Source organism: Belonocnema kinseyi, chromosome 8, assembly GCF_010883055.1.
Source record: "Belonocnema kinseyi isolate 2016_QV_RU_SX_M_011 chromosome 8, B_treatae_v1, whole genome shotgun sequence".
In the NCBI taxonomy this organism is placed as follows: domain Eukaryota; kingdom Metazoa; phylum Arthropoda; class Insecta; order Hymenoptera; family Cynipidae; genus Belonocnema; species Belonocnema kinseyi.
The window spans coordinates 68,753,355-68,769,953 of NC_046664.1; the positions used below are offsets into that span (position 1 = coordinate 68,753,355).

The following is a 16,599-nucleotide window of genomic DNA, read 5'->3' on the forward strand; positions in this document are numbered from 1 at the left end:
TACATATTTAACGTCAAAGCCAAAGGACTCGAATTTTCTCGCCGATAGTAAGTGAGTGGTTCGATTGTGAGCAAAGCGCTGACAAACGCGTAATATGTCCTCTTGGCTATTCATCCTATCCATGGATAAGTGTATAAGAATAGATCTCTTAGGCAAAGACGGTGCGGTTCTCGGAACAGTGAGGGTGCGTGGGTGCATAGGGGAAGCTAAATAGGTATGCCAGGATAGGAAGCTGTGGCGAAAAATAGTTCATAAGAAATCCATGATAAATTATGTCAGTGAAGTGAGAGACACCTGGAACAAAAAGTTCGCATACTAATGAGTCCGCGCGGAGAGCTTTACATGGTGATTTTGTGAAACTCTTTGCCCAAGGTGATTGCTGGAGAGATTGATTAGATACCTGGGTCGGAGCAATGTTGTAGTACGAACGTGTTGATTTAATAAGCAACATGGGAATTTTAGAGTATTCTATAAATATATACCCCCTCGCTAATCCTTATACCTCCTCGTACAATTCCCTTTCTCACTTTTCTCATACGAAATCTTTAATCCTTAACAGAATAACGATCCTAGAACTTATACTAATGGGAGAACATCGTTTTAAATGGTCGGACCAAGTCAGGAAGGACATTCTCACTTGTTGGCAAGAAAGCTCCCCGGAGCGAAAATTATGCACGCAGAGGTTACATGAACGTTGGATCAATATGCACCTGGAATAGGGTGATACAATGCATCAGTATTTAAAATAGCTGGAAATTTTGTTAAGCGGAAAATGATATGAATCTCTTTATCAGCAGGAAGAAGAACAACTTACAGCGAACACAACACCCGTTCTACCAAGAGCACCTTTGCAGATAACGTACAATTCCAACCTAAGAACTAGGAGATCAAAAATCCGCCAAATAGTTTTTCTCATGATGGAAAAATTAGCTGAAACTAACACTGCTCTCCCCGATTTGCTCCCTGAAGATGTTAATCTCTGGAATCTGAATTGGGTAGTCTACGAGAAGGCGGTCTCCTTGCTTAGCGACAGTATTAGAAATGATACTTCAGTACGCCTGAGTAAAACACATGAGCGTATTGCACAGCTTCAGTTTAAAATTAGAAAGTCGAGACGGCATGCTTCAAATGTTCAGTCCGTGATTAGCTAAGTAACATCAAGTAAAAAATTCACTCCAAAAGTTAGGGCACTTTCTCGAAACTTACGGAAAGAAAATCGCACGCTAAATAAGTATAAGCAGTTGACCATCAAGCAGCACTGGAAACAAAGAATAAGAGCTCTTTCAATAACCTTTGAAAATCCGACTATTCGAAGAGAGATTCAAATTTTCTGGGAGCAAGTGATTGGAAATACTGAAGTTAGTACTGAAGAAGCGAAAAAAGTTTTCGCTGGTACGAAAAACTTTTCAACGCCAGGGTCAAATAAAATCAATAATTTTTTGTGAAAGAAGTTTACTTCTACGCACTAAGGGCTGGCTTATATATTTACTACTTTCTTAAAACGGAGAAGAACTGGCAGCTCCAAAGAGAATATATTAACATCTATCGAGCCGGTATGGAGTGTAATGTTGGAACAACTCGGATGCAACAGAGAGGGCTATCGGTTTGCAGGGAGAAACTGTCGATAGACAAATATAGTACCTAGGACTGGATCCGATATCGAATTCTGCTTCTTCCTCTTTGCTCTATCTGTTCTGCTCCGAGGCAACAACTCTGGATACCTATGTGGCCTGCCGACCAGAAGAGAATTTAAGGTGAACCACCTTTCCTGTATACGGACGACCTTAAGTTATACGCCTCTTCAGAAAAGCTGAAGAAAACCCTAGTTTTGGCGGAAAATAGATACTCCAAGGCGATTGGCATGTGCTTTGTACTAAACAAGGCTACCTGCATCTACTCAGACAAAGAAAGACTAGGAACTACATCATCCCGTGATCATCAGGATATTCAACTTATAGGTGGAATTACCTTTCAACATCTTGGTAATGGAGAGACATATGAATATCTTGGGATACCGCAAGTGGAAACCCAAGACAAGCGTGTGATAAAAACGGCTTTGCAAAAAAGTTGTCGACAAATTCTCAGAAAAATTTAGGCTTCCGAATTATCTGGAAAGAATAAGATCCAGGTGACCAATGTGATGGCAGTTCTTATCCTGCTCTATACATTCAGAGCAGCAAAATGAAACATCACTGATTAAAGCAACTTAAACGAAGCACACCCAAGATGATGAAAATCCTTTGAATTCATCATTCTAGATCTTCCGTATCTCGAATATAACTTCCTCGATATAAAGGACTAAAGATTTGCTGAGCCTGGAGTGTCGTCATATAAGAATGGTTCTGGTTACAGTATGCTCAGTTTTAAATAGCACAGATTCTCTAATGCCACTCGCAAATCAGCACGAAGTTGTCAGTTCTGCGGCATTTCTATACCATGCCATAGATAGGGTCGCAGGATAGATTGTACTTCCATTTGATTCCAGCGACACTACACATGGCCCACAATCACTAAGACCTTTAGGGCTGAAAAAACGTGTGCAGGAAGCAGAACAATTTGCGCCTACTAAGAGAACATGCTGGCAAACCCCTTTATGGTAAATTCGACGGCTTCATACGTAGATAAGAGCTATTGATGTGTCTATCCAACAAGATGCTCAAACCTGCTGCATTGAGATTGGAGAATGAGGGATTTCTTTTTGCCTGTCAAGACAGCCTTAGATTACTGCGAGCACATAATAAATCTACCTGTAGGTGATACCAACTGCACAGCGCGCAAGCAAGAACCAGAAATAATTGCACTTGTTCTTAACGGATGCTTAAGGTATGCACGCTATGGGTACATGGAGAGACACAATGTGACTTTGAAAGTGCTGTATTACCCCCTTCGGCACTTCTATGGTGTTGAAGTGACGCTTGTCTTGCTATATGCTCAGGGAAAACGGAGTCGTTGTGAAGAATGACCAATGTAAAACCTACAGGAATTTCTCATTCACCATCACTCAGCGTACCAGTGCTACAAAACCTGATATTGTCCTCTAAGATCTGAAGACAAAGATCATTCACCAGTTTGAATTCTCGGCACGAACCAAAAGTAATATCTTGGCAAAGAATTAAGAGAAATGGGCTAAATACCAAGCACTTCTTTTCAAACTTAGCAGGCTGCAACAAGGCTACAAAGTTTATCTTGTCAGGTTCAGTACATCGCGAACTGGATGCAAAAGGGTGTTCTTCTGAAATCACTTCATCTGGTCCATCAATACTGTTTCTTTCAATATTCTACAATTGAATGGTAGCTCTAAAAAAGTACCGAGAGTTGAAAGCTTGACCTCCAACTATCCCGTTTGCCGCGCAAGTTCATCCTCGACTAGAGAACCCTCTTGCTTACCTTTTAGGACTGAAGAAGCTGGAGTGGATGACGTATTCGTTTCGGTTTCGTAGGAATTGAATTCCTTAAAGAGCCATGATTGGAAATTCTAGAGCCTAGATCTTCTCAAAATTAATAGGTAGCTCTAAAAAAGCATCCAGAGGCGATTGTTATCACCTTCAGCGCTCGCGGTCGCTGTGTAAGGATAAAATCGATAAAATGCGAACTTCAACCTTGACCATTGTCCTCATTTTGCGCCTACATCCTCATCGCCAAAGATTTCAAACGCTGTATTAAATTAATTTTTAATATCCTCATCTTATTAGGGACTTGACTTAATTCGTGGTTGATGTGGAAAAACCGGGTTTACTATAAAAAAACCGTATTTCAAAATATTATGCATTACCATAGCTTTCTTACTCTACAATAAAATGTACCAATATTATAGGTCAATCGATTCGTCTCGAATCAACACATCTTTTTTATTCTTGCATTAACTTAAAATTATAAAAAATTAAACAAACTTTACTATAAAAATTTATTTTCAATATAATATAAATAACTATAACTTCCTTACTCTTTAATAAAACGCATTAATATTAAAGGCCAATCGATTCGCCTCGAAAAAAGGAATCTTTTATATTCTTGCACCAACTTTCAATTATGTTAACGAAAAAAGATTTACTATAAAAAATCGATTTTTGAAATATTGTAAAGTGCTAAAAAAATACAATAAATATTTGGAGAAATTCATTTAATCAGTTTCAAGATATTAGTGTTGAAAATATGCCCTCCAGATTTAATTAATTTATCTGCATCGCTTTCAAGTTATCGTGTTCAACACAAAGTGTGACATCCACACAAGCATAGACAAAGACACACACACACACATACAATTGCTTAGAACATTGTATTAGAAATTTTTGAATTCAGAAACGTTTAATTAAATTAATTAAAAATTGTTCGAAAACGTTACAATCACAAAGCTTCACATTTTTGAACAAACGGCGCCAGGTACGAAAAATTTCATCAAAAAAGTTTTAAATACAAATAAGATATATAAAATTATTTTTAATCATTTTTGGCTAAGTGCGCAGTTTTTGTTATCGTTTTAATCTTGAAAAATAGCATTAAAAATGAAGAATTTTTTTTATTTTTTGAAAATGACACAAGGTTCGAAAAGACTGATCAATTTTAGATTGGACGAGTAAATTTTCCTTCAATCGTGAAGGATAAGACTAAAAATAAAGGAATTCAATTTCTGGAAAACGACACAAGAGACCAAAAAAAGAATAAACAAAGTTTATTTAATCAAAAAATATATACAAATTTGTTATAAACTTCTTTTATAAGAATAAATTAAAAATAAAAAATTAACTTTTTAGAAAAATAACGCAAGTTACAATAACTCATTATTCAGAAAAAATTTTCACCTAAATTGTACTTAGATGTAGGCACAAATTAGGTGAAAATTTAGGTGAATTTATATATATTCTTCGAACCACTTTACGATAGGATTCGTATTTTTTTGTTTGAATTGTTAAAATAACTTTGAAAATAAACAAATGAAGTTTATGGAAAAAAAACAAAAATTGCAGTGAAATGTTCAATAAAAAAGTTGTTGTTTTATAGTATGCATACTTTTTTGAATTATAAAAACAAGACCATGAAAATGCGTCTGTTTTAACACCAATGCATATTATTAATTGTAATAATATAAATTTATTGAAAAGATAAATTTTTCATCTTATTTGCCATTAAAACGTGGTGCAAAATAAGGAACAAGTAATTAAGTAATCATGATAAATAACATTTGTACTTTATTTTGCAATATCTGAACAAGCAATCTTCGGCCGAGGTACAAAAATAAATGTAATATACATTTGAAATAATAATGTTGAACGTGAGCGTGAATGATGAACGTGATGAGAATGTATTCCTTGAAGCCGAAGGAGCTTTAACAAATGAGAATTCACAATCACCGATGCTTTGAGCTTTAGTTTTAAAAAGTCTGCCCACAAATTTTGTGTTGAAAATTTAACTATTTTTTAAAAACATTTGTGTTTTTTAGACGAATTTAACTGTTTTTTTTTTATTTAAAATAAAAATAGTTTTAGATTGAAATATCGACTATTACATTTTTCATTGAAAATTAATTTTTCTTGATTGAAAATGCAACTACTTGGTTAAAGGTGAACTACTTTATTAGAAATTAATTTTTTTTTTAAGGCTCATCATTTCGAGTTGAAAATTAAACTGTTTTGTAGAAAATTAGACTCTTTTGGAAAATATTTGAGGCTTTTTGGTAAAAAATACGATTGGTTGAAGATTGACCTTTTTTGAATGAGTTGAACTGTTTCTTATATTAAATAAAAATAAGTTTGAATTGAAATATCAGCTATCACATTTTTCGTTAAGAATTCATCTTTTTGGTATGATAATTGAACTACTTGGATTAAAACTAGCTTTTCTTAAATTCCGCAATTTGGTAGACATTTTATTTTTTTCTTGATTGGAAAATATTTCTTAGTTAAAAATTGAACTCGCTTGTCGAAAATTCATTTGTTTGTGTAGATATTTGATCTTTTTTAATTAAAAATGCAACTTTTTAAAAATAGTTTCATATTCTTATTTATATTAGTTCTTAAGAGCTCCAAGATTTTTTTATTACAATAATAATTAATAATTTATATTAATATATTATATTGCAATATATTAATATTTAATAATTAAAAATTAATATAAAGAAATATTCCATCTAACAAAATTTCATAATTTTGATGTTATTCTCGCTCTTTTGTTTGTACACAGAATACATATTATCCATACAATTTTATATAGATACATACTTTCTAAATGAAAAAATATAAATGGTTTCAGTTCATTCAGAGAATTTTGTTGTAGTTTATATTAGTTTTTAGGTAAAGGTGAGAAAGAATGCCCTATAAACATATACTGTGACCTTGAAATTTAAGTAATTATAAAAGGAGAAACCGACTGGTTTATTGCATAAGTTTTGAATAGAAAATTACGTAGGAAACACTTAACTATTTTAACAACGAAAATACGTATAAACCCGTAAAAACCTTGACACGATCTGAAAATTGAAATTGTACCATGAAACGTTATCCTGAAAGCGTTTTCTTCAACCTTATAAAAACAAATTTTGAAGGAATTCAAAAATCATTACTTCTCTTCCATCTTCATTGAAGTTAAAAAGTATTAACAAATAATTTAAAAAATTTCAAGATATATTTAAATGTGATAAAAGTGAAAAATCTAATTGAAATTCAATGCCGTGCTTTGGTGACGTCAAGAATGGTGTAATAATAAAAGAGTCTTCTGCACTCTTACATTTTCCTTCAAACTTCAGTTTGCAAAGTGATTATCATCAGTGATGTCGATTTCTGTAGGTATTCTCCTGATAGGAATAACGACAGTAATTTTATCTGGTTCGTACTTACATTAAAAATAATTATTTTGTTTCTGAAGATAAAGTTAATAGTTATCCTCAGTTCCTATCTTCATAATTATTTGTAATCAATTAAATTACAGTAAGTGAACATAATCTCCAATAATATATTGAATAATAATATAATTGTAAAAAAATTATCAGTTTGAAATATATAAAACGAATAAAGAAAATAGGAAATAATTAAAAATAATAATAATGAATAATAAAGTATAAAAAATTTTCTTTAAATCTGAAAAAATAACCGATCGACTAAAGCGATTCTTAAAACGGTTTAAGTTAAAAAAGAAATATAATATTTTTTACAATACGAATTTCTTAAACTGGATAATAATTAGAATAAACTGCGAGGCCGCATTTAATGGAATACCTGAAAATCAGGGAAAATCAGGGAATTTAATCGGTCAGGGAAAGTCAGGGATTTGAACAAAATCTTGCAAAAGTCAGGGTATTTTTGTCAGAGGCACTTTCAATAAATGTCGAGAATAATAAGTTCGAAATTTTTCATTTTTAATTTTATATTGTTTTATTTCTTGTATGAAAGATTCTATGTTAAAAATGTTACAGGAGAAAAATTCTGGTCTTTGAAGATTAATGGTAAAAGAAATTCAAAAATTGAGTTGATAATTAAACTATTTAATCAGAAAATTAATTTTTCGGCTTAAAAATTCATCTCCTTTGGGAAAAAATGTAACTGTTTAGATTAAAATTAATTTTCATTGTTAAGAATTTTAATATTTTGTTTAAAAATTAAACGGGTTTCTAGTAAATTCGTCTGTTTGGTTAAAAAATTATCTTTTTTTTTAAATTATATTTCTTGTCTTTGAAAATTAATTTTTCACTTAAAACTTAACTTTTTTCTTCTTGTTTAAACATAAATCTTTTTATTTAAAAATTCGTGCTTTTGGTTAAGAATTTAGCATTGTAGGTTTAAAATTCAACTATTTTATTGAAAATGTATCTAATTTGTTCAAATTTAATTACTTTGTTAAAAATGAAAAGCTTTGGTTGATAATATATAACAGCTCTATTGAAAAATCACCTTTTTTGGTTGAAAATTCAACTATTTTGTTAACAATTCGTCCTTTTAGATGGAAAATTCATCTTTTTGTTTGGAAATTTGTTTTTTTGGTTTGAAATTATTATTTTTTTAATTAATTCTTTTACTGAAAAATTTAACCTTTTCATTGTTGGATTAAAATTAATCTTTTTTAGTTTAAAACTCAACTATTTGTTTGAAAATTTATATATTTTGTTCAAAATCCGCCTTTTTTGGTAGAATCTTCTCTTCTGAAAATTTTTGCTCTTGGTTAAGAATTAATCATTGTAGGTTTAAAATTCGACTTAAAAACAACTTCATCTATGTTGTTGAAATGTAATTAGTTTGTTTAAAATGCAAAGTTTTTGTGGAAAATCTACCTATTTTCTTAAAAGGTCGCCTTCCTTGTTTAAAAATTTTACTGTTTCGTTTAAAATTCGCCCTATCAGATAGAATATTTGCCTTTTTGGTTGAAAATTTGTCTTTTTTGGTTGGAAATAATTTTTTGATTGAAAATTAGTTTTATAACTGAAAATTAAAGATTATCTTTCTGGGTTAAAAAGTTGTCTTTTTTAGTTAAAAATTGAACTATTTTTTTAGAAAATATATGTATTTTGTTGCAAATTCGTTTTTTTTTATAGCAATTTAATCTTTATTGTAGAAAACTCATTTTTTTATTGAAAATTAAATCTTCTTAAACTGAAAATGTAACTATTCCATTTTTATTTGAAGACTGATTTTATTTTTAAATTTAAATACTTGGGTCAAAGTTGAACGGCTGTGTTAAAAATAATTTTATTTTGATTAAGGGTTCATCTCTTTGGTTTAAAAAATTAATGTATGTATTTTGTTGAAAATTGTTGCTTTTTTGGTCAAAATAATTTTTCAAAATAAAAATATACTATTTTAGTTAAAATCTGTTCTTTTGTGTGGAAAACTAATCTTCTTCGCTGAATTTTTCTCTTTTTGAAAACAACTTTTTGATTGGAAATTAACTACTTTGTTACAAATTGATTTTTGTTTAAGTTTCATAACTATAATTAAAAATTCATTTTATTGGTTGAAAATTAAACTACTTTGTTGAAAGTTCGCCATTTTGTAGTAAATTAATATTTGAGGGTTGAAAATTCAACAGTTTTCTACAAAATTTATCCTCTTTGGTTGAAAATTGAATTTTTCTTTATTTTTAGAAAAATCATTTTTCCACTAAAAATTTAGCCTTACCAGTCTTGGTTAAAAATTAATCTTTTTTAGTTCAAAATTTAATTTTTTGGTTAAAAATTCAACTTTTTTATTAAAAACCATCTATTTTTTTAAAATTTAACTATTTTGTTGAAAATTCAATTCTTTGGATGAAAATTGGACTCTTTGGTGGAAAATTTAACTATTATGTTGAAAATTAAACTATTTGGATAAAAAGTCAACTTTGGTCCTAAATTCAACTGTTTTGTGAAAAATTCGTCCTTTTAGGTGGAAAATTCATCTTTTTTTATTGGAATAAAAAAATAAGAAAACTTAATTCCAATTGAAAATTGTTTTATTCTGTTTTTTAAGAGATCTTTTTGCTGAAAATTTTACAAGATAAAAGTTTTGGTTTTAGAATATTATTGCCCAGAGAAAACGAAAAATTGGTATGGGAAAAATCAGGGAAAAGTAAGGGTATTTTGAAAATGAAGTTTTTCGGCTACCCTGAATTACTTTTTTTTTCTCTCATTTTTGACAAAGAAGCGGTTTTCCCCTTTTTGGTAAAAAATTGATGTTCACGCTATTTTGTCCTAGATAAATATAATATCAAATTGACACGATTAATCTGATTCCTTTATTTAGAAATATCATGTGTTGGGTTTCCCCATGAATTAATGACAAACAGAACTTTAAATCTCGGAATTTATTGTAATTTTCAGATACAATATAATTCCACGAAAAAATTTGTTCAATTCTTGGAGCGTGAGGCAACAAAATTTCAAATGGCTCCGATAATACATATTTGATGAGGCAATTTATGTAAATTAATCTACCTACTTATTTGTTATTTATTTTAGCTGGTGATGCAATACAAATTAAAAGCCTAGAATTGCCATCCTTAATTCGAAATGGCTCAGGTCCTGTTGAATTCGTTTGTATTTACGAACTTTTGAATACTGATACTGGATTGGTGGTAAATTGGTACCGGAATGCGGAAAAAATTTATCAGTGGATTCCTCCCCGTAAGTTCAAACCTTTTTTCTAAACTCAATACGAGCATTAGTAATTTTTTAGTAATAAAAAATTGCTGCCACAAGATACATCACAAAATGGCTGCCACAGATACACGTTACTATAGTCACGTATTTAAATGAAAATATCACTTAAGTCACTTTTCTTTCAAAGAGTTAAAACAAGGAACCCGTGAGTAAACCATTCATGATTTCAGGTACATGCCTATTTATGATTATTTATTAATTTATGATATCCACTGAATGCAAAGGATTTTTTCGGGATTTTCCATTTTTTCAAATTACCCTGAAGATTTGTAATTTCCTCTTTATTTCTACCCCCGTGAAGTTGGACCCCGAACTTCCAAATTTTTTTTATTATTTCACAAACGTTAATATTTTTAAAAAAATGCTTATTATCCCCTCGAAATCTGACTTTTTCAATTTTTCATTATGCTGACATTTGTACTTTGTTTGTACTGTTTCTACATTTACTATTTTCAATTGTATCCTCTTGGTTGCACAGTTCTAAAGTTTGTACGTCGTTTGTACTGTTTGTAAATCCAAAATTTTTGTTTTCGCCCTTTGGGTTCCCCTACTTAGGGAAAATCAAAATTTTGTGTCATCCGCTCGAAATTTAAATTTTTAAATTTTTAATTTTTCTAACATTTGTACGACGTTTGTGCTATTTTTACATTTAATATTTTTGTGTGTACCCTCTTTGTTGCCCAGCTAGGGTCAAATCAGAATTTCGTATCATCCCCGCGAAATTTAAATTTTTCGATTTTTCGTTTTGCTAACGTTTGTACGTCATTTGTACTGTTGAGTCCAAACTGGTCTTTCGACCCCATAATTGTATTCAGAAATTTCAAAAATCCACCCCTAGTACTTTCATCAATACAGGTCCAAAGATTTTCCATACAAAGCAGCCAATACATTTTTACATTCTCATCATTTATGATTGAGAAAGTATTAGAATTGTCGGAAATTTGACATCACACTTTTTCAACGGATCTCCACGTTTCGAGACCCCCTGAATCCGAAAATCAGGTTTTCACGATGGCGTCTGTCAGTCTATCCGTCCGGCCGTCCGGCCGTCCGTCCGTCCGTAACACGAAAACTCTCGAAAAAATTACGAATCAAATTCATCTTTGGCACACTTGTTTTAGGTCCTAAAAGAAAGGACAAGTTCGTGAACCAGCCATTTTTGATAAAAATTCAATGAGTGAGCGCATTTTGAAAATTTTTGAGACCACTTTTTTCTGAATTTGGAAATTCTATGTACGGATATTGATAGTTTTAAAAAGAGCAAATAATTTATCCTAATGACTTTTTTCGATGAAAAGAAAATTATCAGAGTTATAGCGTTTTCAATTTTTTTTTAATCAACCGAAAATCAAAATTTGAAGCCGAAAAACGCACAATATGAAAAAAAGTCAGGAGAAGAAAAACATTTCTTTTTGAAAGCCCTACAAGATTGTCATAACCAATCTTTAGATTTTCTTAAAAATCGAAAATTCAAATTTTGATTGTACAAAAAACAATGGAAAATGAAAATGATCTACAATTTCGTTAAGAATCACTTCTTGATAGGACGCGTACTTTTTGTTTTATTCGTGAAAAATAACGTTGAAAAAAAAATTTTTTTAATGTGTGGAAAAACGACGAAAGTTACGAGAAAAAAAATCCAACCAAACCTGTTTACAAATGTCTGTCGGAAAACGAGCGCGCAGCCCGAGTGTCAAGATGAGAATGTGTACCTCAAAGCATACAGAGCTTTGAGAAACTTAATTAAGTAGACAATTCAGAATATGAAGACGCATGTAAATACTGCCATCTAAAAGAGATCTTTTTGATAAAGTTTTTTTCAAGCATTCCAATTGCAAAGAATAAATATCCGAGCGCGAAGCGCGAGGTGTAATTATGTTCAAGCGCGAAGCGCGAGGTAACCTATTATCAAGTGCGAAGCGCGAGATTCAACCGTCGTGCGCCCTACGCGCGCTCAAACTTTCGAGCGAAGCGAGCCGCGCGCGTAATGCGCGATGAGAATGTGCCCGCGAGGCGGGCAGATTTTTAAATTGATAATAGTCACAAAAGTCACACTCCGAAAATTCCAGATTATGTTCCCAACCGCATAATAATATACAGCAATTCCAAAAATACACCCATAGTACTCCTAATGAAACACGCTCTTAGATTCTATACGTAAAACAGCTTATAAATTTAAAAAATTTAAATAGTGCCACATTAAACCACTAAAATATTTTAGGCTATGTTCCCAACACCATAACAATATTCATAAATTCCAAAAATCCGCCCTTATAGTACTCTTAACTAAACAGACCCGAAGATTCCTTATGTAAAAATGCCAATAAATTTTCAAATTGAAAGAGTCACAAAAGAGACCTTCAAAAAACTCTAGATTATGTTTCCAACTCCAAAATAATATTCATAAATCCCAAAAATCCACCCCTAGTACTCTTTAGCAAAACAGATCCGAAGAGTTTCCGCGTAAAATAGAAAATAATTTTTTAAATTAAAAATGGTCACAAAAGTCAGCTTGAGAAAATTTCAAAATATGTTACTAATCCTAAAATAATAGTCATAAATCTAAAATTTCCACCCCCAGTACATCTTCGGGACTCTTTTATTAAAAGTTCCGGGGGTGATATTTTGGGGGTTACGCAACATTTCTTTGAAAATTTTGGTATCTGCCATTTTGTTATACGCCATTTGGTTTAAAATTTTTTAATTTGTGACTTAGGACAAATTCTAAATCAAGTGGCTCACCTGGCGCCACCTGCTACCGAAAAAAACATTAATACCGTAAAAGCATTATTAATAGCCGCAAAAACTATGTGCAAACGCTTTTAAAATGTAACATTGAAAAATTCACACTTGAGGGGGTTGTTACGAAATTTTGACGTGGAGATGTTAGCAAAAAGAAAAATTCAAATTTCGAGAGGATGACAGGAAATTTTGATTTTCGCATGTTAGGCAACCAAAAGAGTGAAAACGAAAATATGAAATGTAAAAACAGTACAGACGATGTACATACGTTGGCAAAAAGAAGAATTCAAATGTTGAAATTTAAGAAGGATGATACGAAATACTGTTTTGTTCCTAACTGCGTAACTAAGAGTGGTTCACACAGAAATATTAAATGTACATACAGTACAAACGTTAGCAAAAAGTAAAATTCAAATTTCGGGGGGATAAAACGAAATTTTGATTTGTCCCTAGCTGGACAACCAAGAGGGCGCCAACGAAAATATTAACGGTTGTGAAAAAATATTTTAAAAAGTTGGAAGTTCGGGGTCCAACTTCACGGGGGTAGATATCAAGAGGAGTTTATAAATCTTCAGGGTAATTTGAAAAAATTGAAAATGCTGAAATAGCAAAAACTTTTAAGAACCTGAACTTCGTGGGGCGAACTTCTCAGGGGTTTGATTTCTCATTGGCTTTATTCGATTTTTATTTGCTAATACTATTGACTCCCACTCATCTGAATTGAATGCAATTTTTTTGAATTTTTAAAATTTTGTTTAATTGACTCCAACGATTCCAACGATTTTTTTTTATTTCCCTTGAATATTTTTATTCGTTTTATGAAAAAAGAAATTTCTTTTTTTTAAATCCGTCAATATTAACCCGTGCTCCGGGCTTTTAAAATTAAAGTTGGGTTTTAAATGGGTAAAGCTTGGTTTTCAAAATAATTCAAGAAAGAAGTACTTGTTAATAAGTTTTTAAAATTAAAGTTTTCACATTATAAGAAATGTTTAAGGGATCATTTCTACCAAGTAAGTTTTTTTATCTGCACCGCCAACCCCCCTAATTGTGCCCAGAAGTATTTTTTAGAATTGTATTAAGACTAATTACTTTTATTCCAAAAGTTACAAGTTTGGTAGTATTTTCAATCTAATTTTAAATTGTTTACACAATTATTATTTGTTCAAACAAAAATTTATTTCAATAAATCGTGAAAAGTTGAATGTTAAAAATAATATTTGTTGTTTAACATATTTTGAAATTTTTGACACAATTTCTATTCATACAATGATTTTTTTCCACCAAATCGTGAAAAGTTCGAATTTTCTGAAATTAGTGACATAATTAACGAATGTTAAGAATAATATTTTTGTTCATTTAGGATATTTGGCAATAATTTAAATAATTTGCATTTGTTCAGAATTTTAATGTCGCATATTTTCAGTATTTTATCATCTTAAAAAAATCTTACCTGAAAAAAAGTTGTTTAAAAAATTAGGATATAAGTAAGACAAACGAAATAATGAGAATTTTCTGTTTAAATAATGTTAAAATAAATAGTTCTGGAATAATAAATAATCTAATTTATTAATGATTTATAATAAATGAATTCAAACGGTCATCCACTAAAAATATTACTCTTAGCATTCATTAATTGCATAATAATTTCAGAACATTTTAAGATTTGTAGGGAAAAAATTATTCATAAATATTAAATTTTTTGAAATAATTAAAAATGATTTTTTGGAAAAAATATCACTCGGACCGTCCCTTAAATGCGTTACTTATTCCAGAAAGTAGTAACGTTTTAAGATTTACAAACGAAAAAATTGGTTTAAACAAATGAGATTACAACTACAGTTACAGCACTCAAATCGTGGCACTTCGAAAACATGTTAGGGGTCGAAAATTCTTCTACGATGTCAGAATTATGAGTAAAAAAATAGATTTGCGAACGAGTCTCATCGTTCAAATGCTGTCAGCCGATACCCGCTGATTTCTCTCTTTCGCAAAATTCATATTTGCCCTGAAAATAATTGTCTTCACCAAAAGGTTTGATGCGTCAAAATTTTATTGAACCGAGGATCTCGCGAAACCCCGGATATTTGACTATCTTTCTTTCTTTCGTTCTCAAATCTTTCAGAACGAATATATATATTGAGTTCGTGTGTAATTGGACATAAATCTGCTATTTTATGTCATAATTAAAATGTATTAATTAAAAATTATTATTTACATACTCCTTAATATGTGACTTAACTTTGATATGCAAAAAGTTAATAACAATCACTTCTTTATGCCATTTTGGGAGCCTTATTACAAATTGGGGGGGGGGGTGATCACCAAAAATCGAGCATAAAATTTTTACAGGTACAAATTTGGACCACCATAGTGTATAACCTTTTTCTATACCTAAGGAAAATGTATAACTGTCAGAGAAAGTGAAAAATTGGTCAGGGTAATGTCCGGTAATTTCGAAATTGGGATTTTGCAGAAACTATGCCAATTCTTTTAAATTCTTTGGAATTCTTTTAAATTCTTTTGATTTTTTTTAATTCTCTCTAATTCTTTGGAATCCTTGCGGAATCTTTGGAATTCTTTTGTGTTCTTTAAATTTTTTGGAAGTTCTTTTGAGTTCCGTATAATTCTTTGGAACTCAAGAGAATTATTTGTGGTTCTTTAAAATTCTTTAAAATTCTTGTGAATTCTCTTTAATCTTTTCGAATTCTTGAAATATTTTTAATTCACTCAAATTTTTCTAAATTCACTCAATTACATTCAATTCAATGGATTTGAAAAAATGTAGTTCATTCGGAAGCCTTTAAACTCATCTCGAATTTTTACGCATTTTATTAAAATACATTTAAATTATTTGTAATTTTTTAATTCACTCCAAACTTATTTAATTTAATGAATTTTTAAAAATGTTTATAAATTATTTTTAATTCACTGAAATTTGGTTTCAATTCACCTTAATTTTCTATGAATTTCATAGCGTTATTTTAAATTCACATACATTCTTTTAAATTTGCTTCAATTCTAAGTAATTGATCCATTTTATTCAATTCGATGGAAATTTAAAAAAAAATTATTTAATTTACGAACATTCTAATTAATTCGATCAGTATTTTTAATTCCTTTAAATTCTTTTCAATTTACTCTAGTTCTATTCGAATCAATGGCATTTTTTGGATTTACTTCAATTCATTTAATTCTTTAGAATTAAAGTTGAATTATTTTGATTCTATTCTATGGAAGTTTATTTATTGTTTTTCATCAATTTCCTCAGTCTAATGAATTTTCAATATCATTCAATTTTCTCAAATTCGAATACATTTTTTATTTGTTCCATTTACTGAAATGCTAAAATATTAAATTTTTTTAATTCACTTAAATTCTAAACAATTTCATCAATCTCTCTTCAATTCTTCTCAATTCTGTTAAATTTACTCTAATTTTACTGAAAGCAATGGAATTTTTTGGATTTTTCTAATTTAATTTGAATTTTTTAGAATTTAACTTGAATTGTTTCGATTCGATAGGAATTATTTTTTAATTTTCTTTCATTCACTCAAAGTCTAATGAATTTTGTAAGTTTCGTTTCGACCTTTTTTTGTATTAATCAGTAAAGAAAGTAATATAAATGAAGGTCAAAAAGAAGAAAAGGCACGATATTTCGTGACGTTTCGGTCACTGTTTGGACCCTCATCAGTCAAAGAAACAACATTTATTAAGTCTGGAAAAAACATACAAATAAT

The 16,599-nt window shown here is 30.3% G+C and overlaps 1 protein-coding gene across 1 annotated transcript in view; it reads left to right on the top strand.

Moving 5' to 3' along the window:
• The first annotated feature begins 6,759 nt into the window (after positions 1-6,759).
• LOC117178530 overlaps positions 6,760-16,599 on the top strand; it is an 18,835-nt gene continuing 8,995 nt past the window's right edge. Inside the window, exons 1-2 of the mRNA XM_033369957.1 lie at positions 6,760-6,818; positions 9,920-10,084. Of these exons, the coding sequence (XP_033225848.1) occupies positions 6,764-6,818; positions 9,920-10,084 (220 nt within the window). The 5' untranslated portion in view covers positions 6,760-6,763. The remainder of the gene's footprint in view (positions 6,819-9,919; positions 10,085-16,599) is intronic.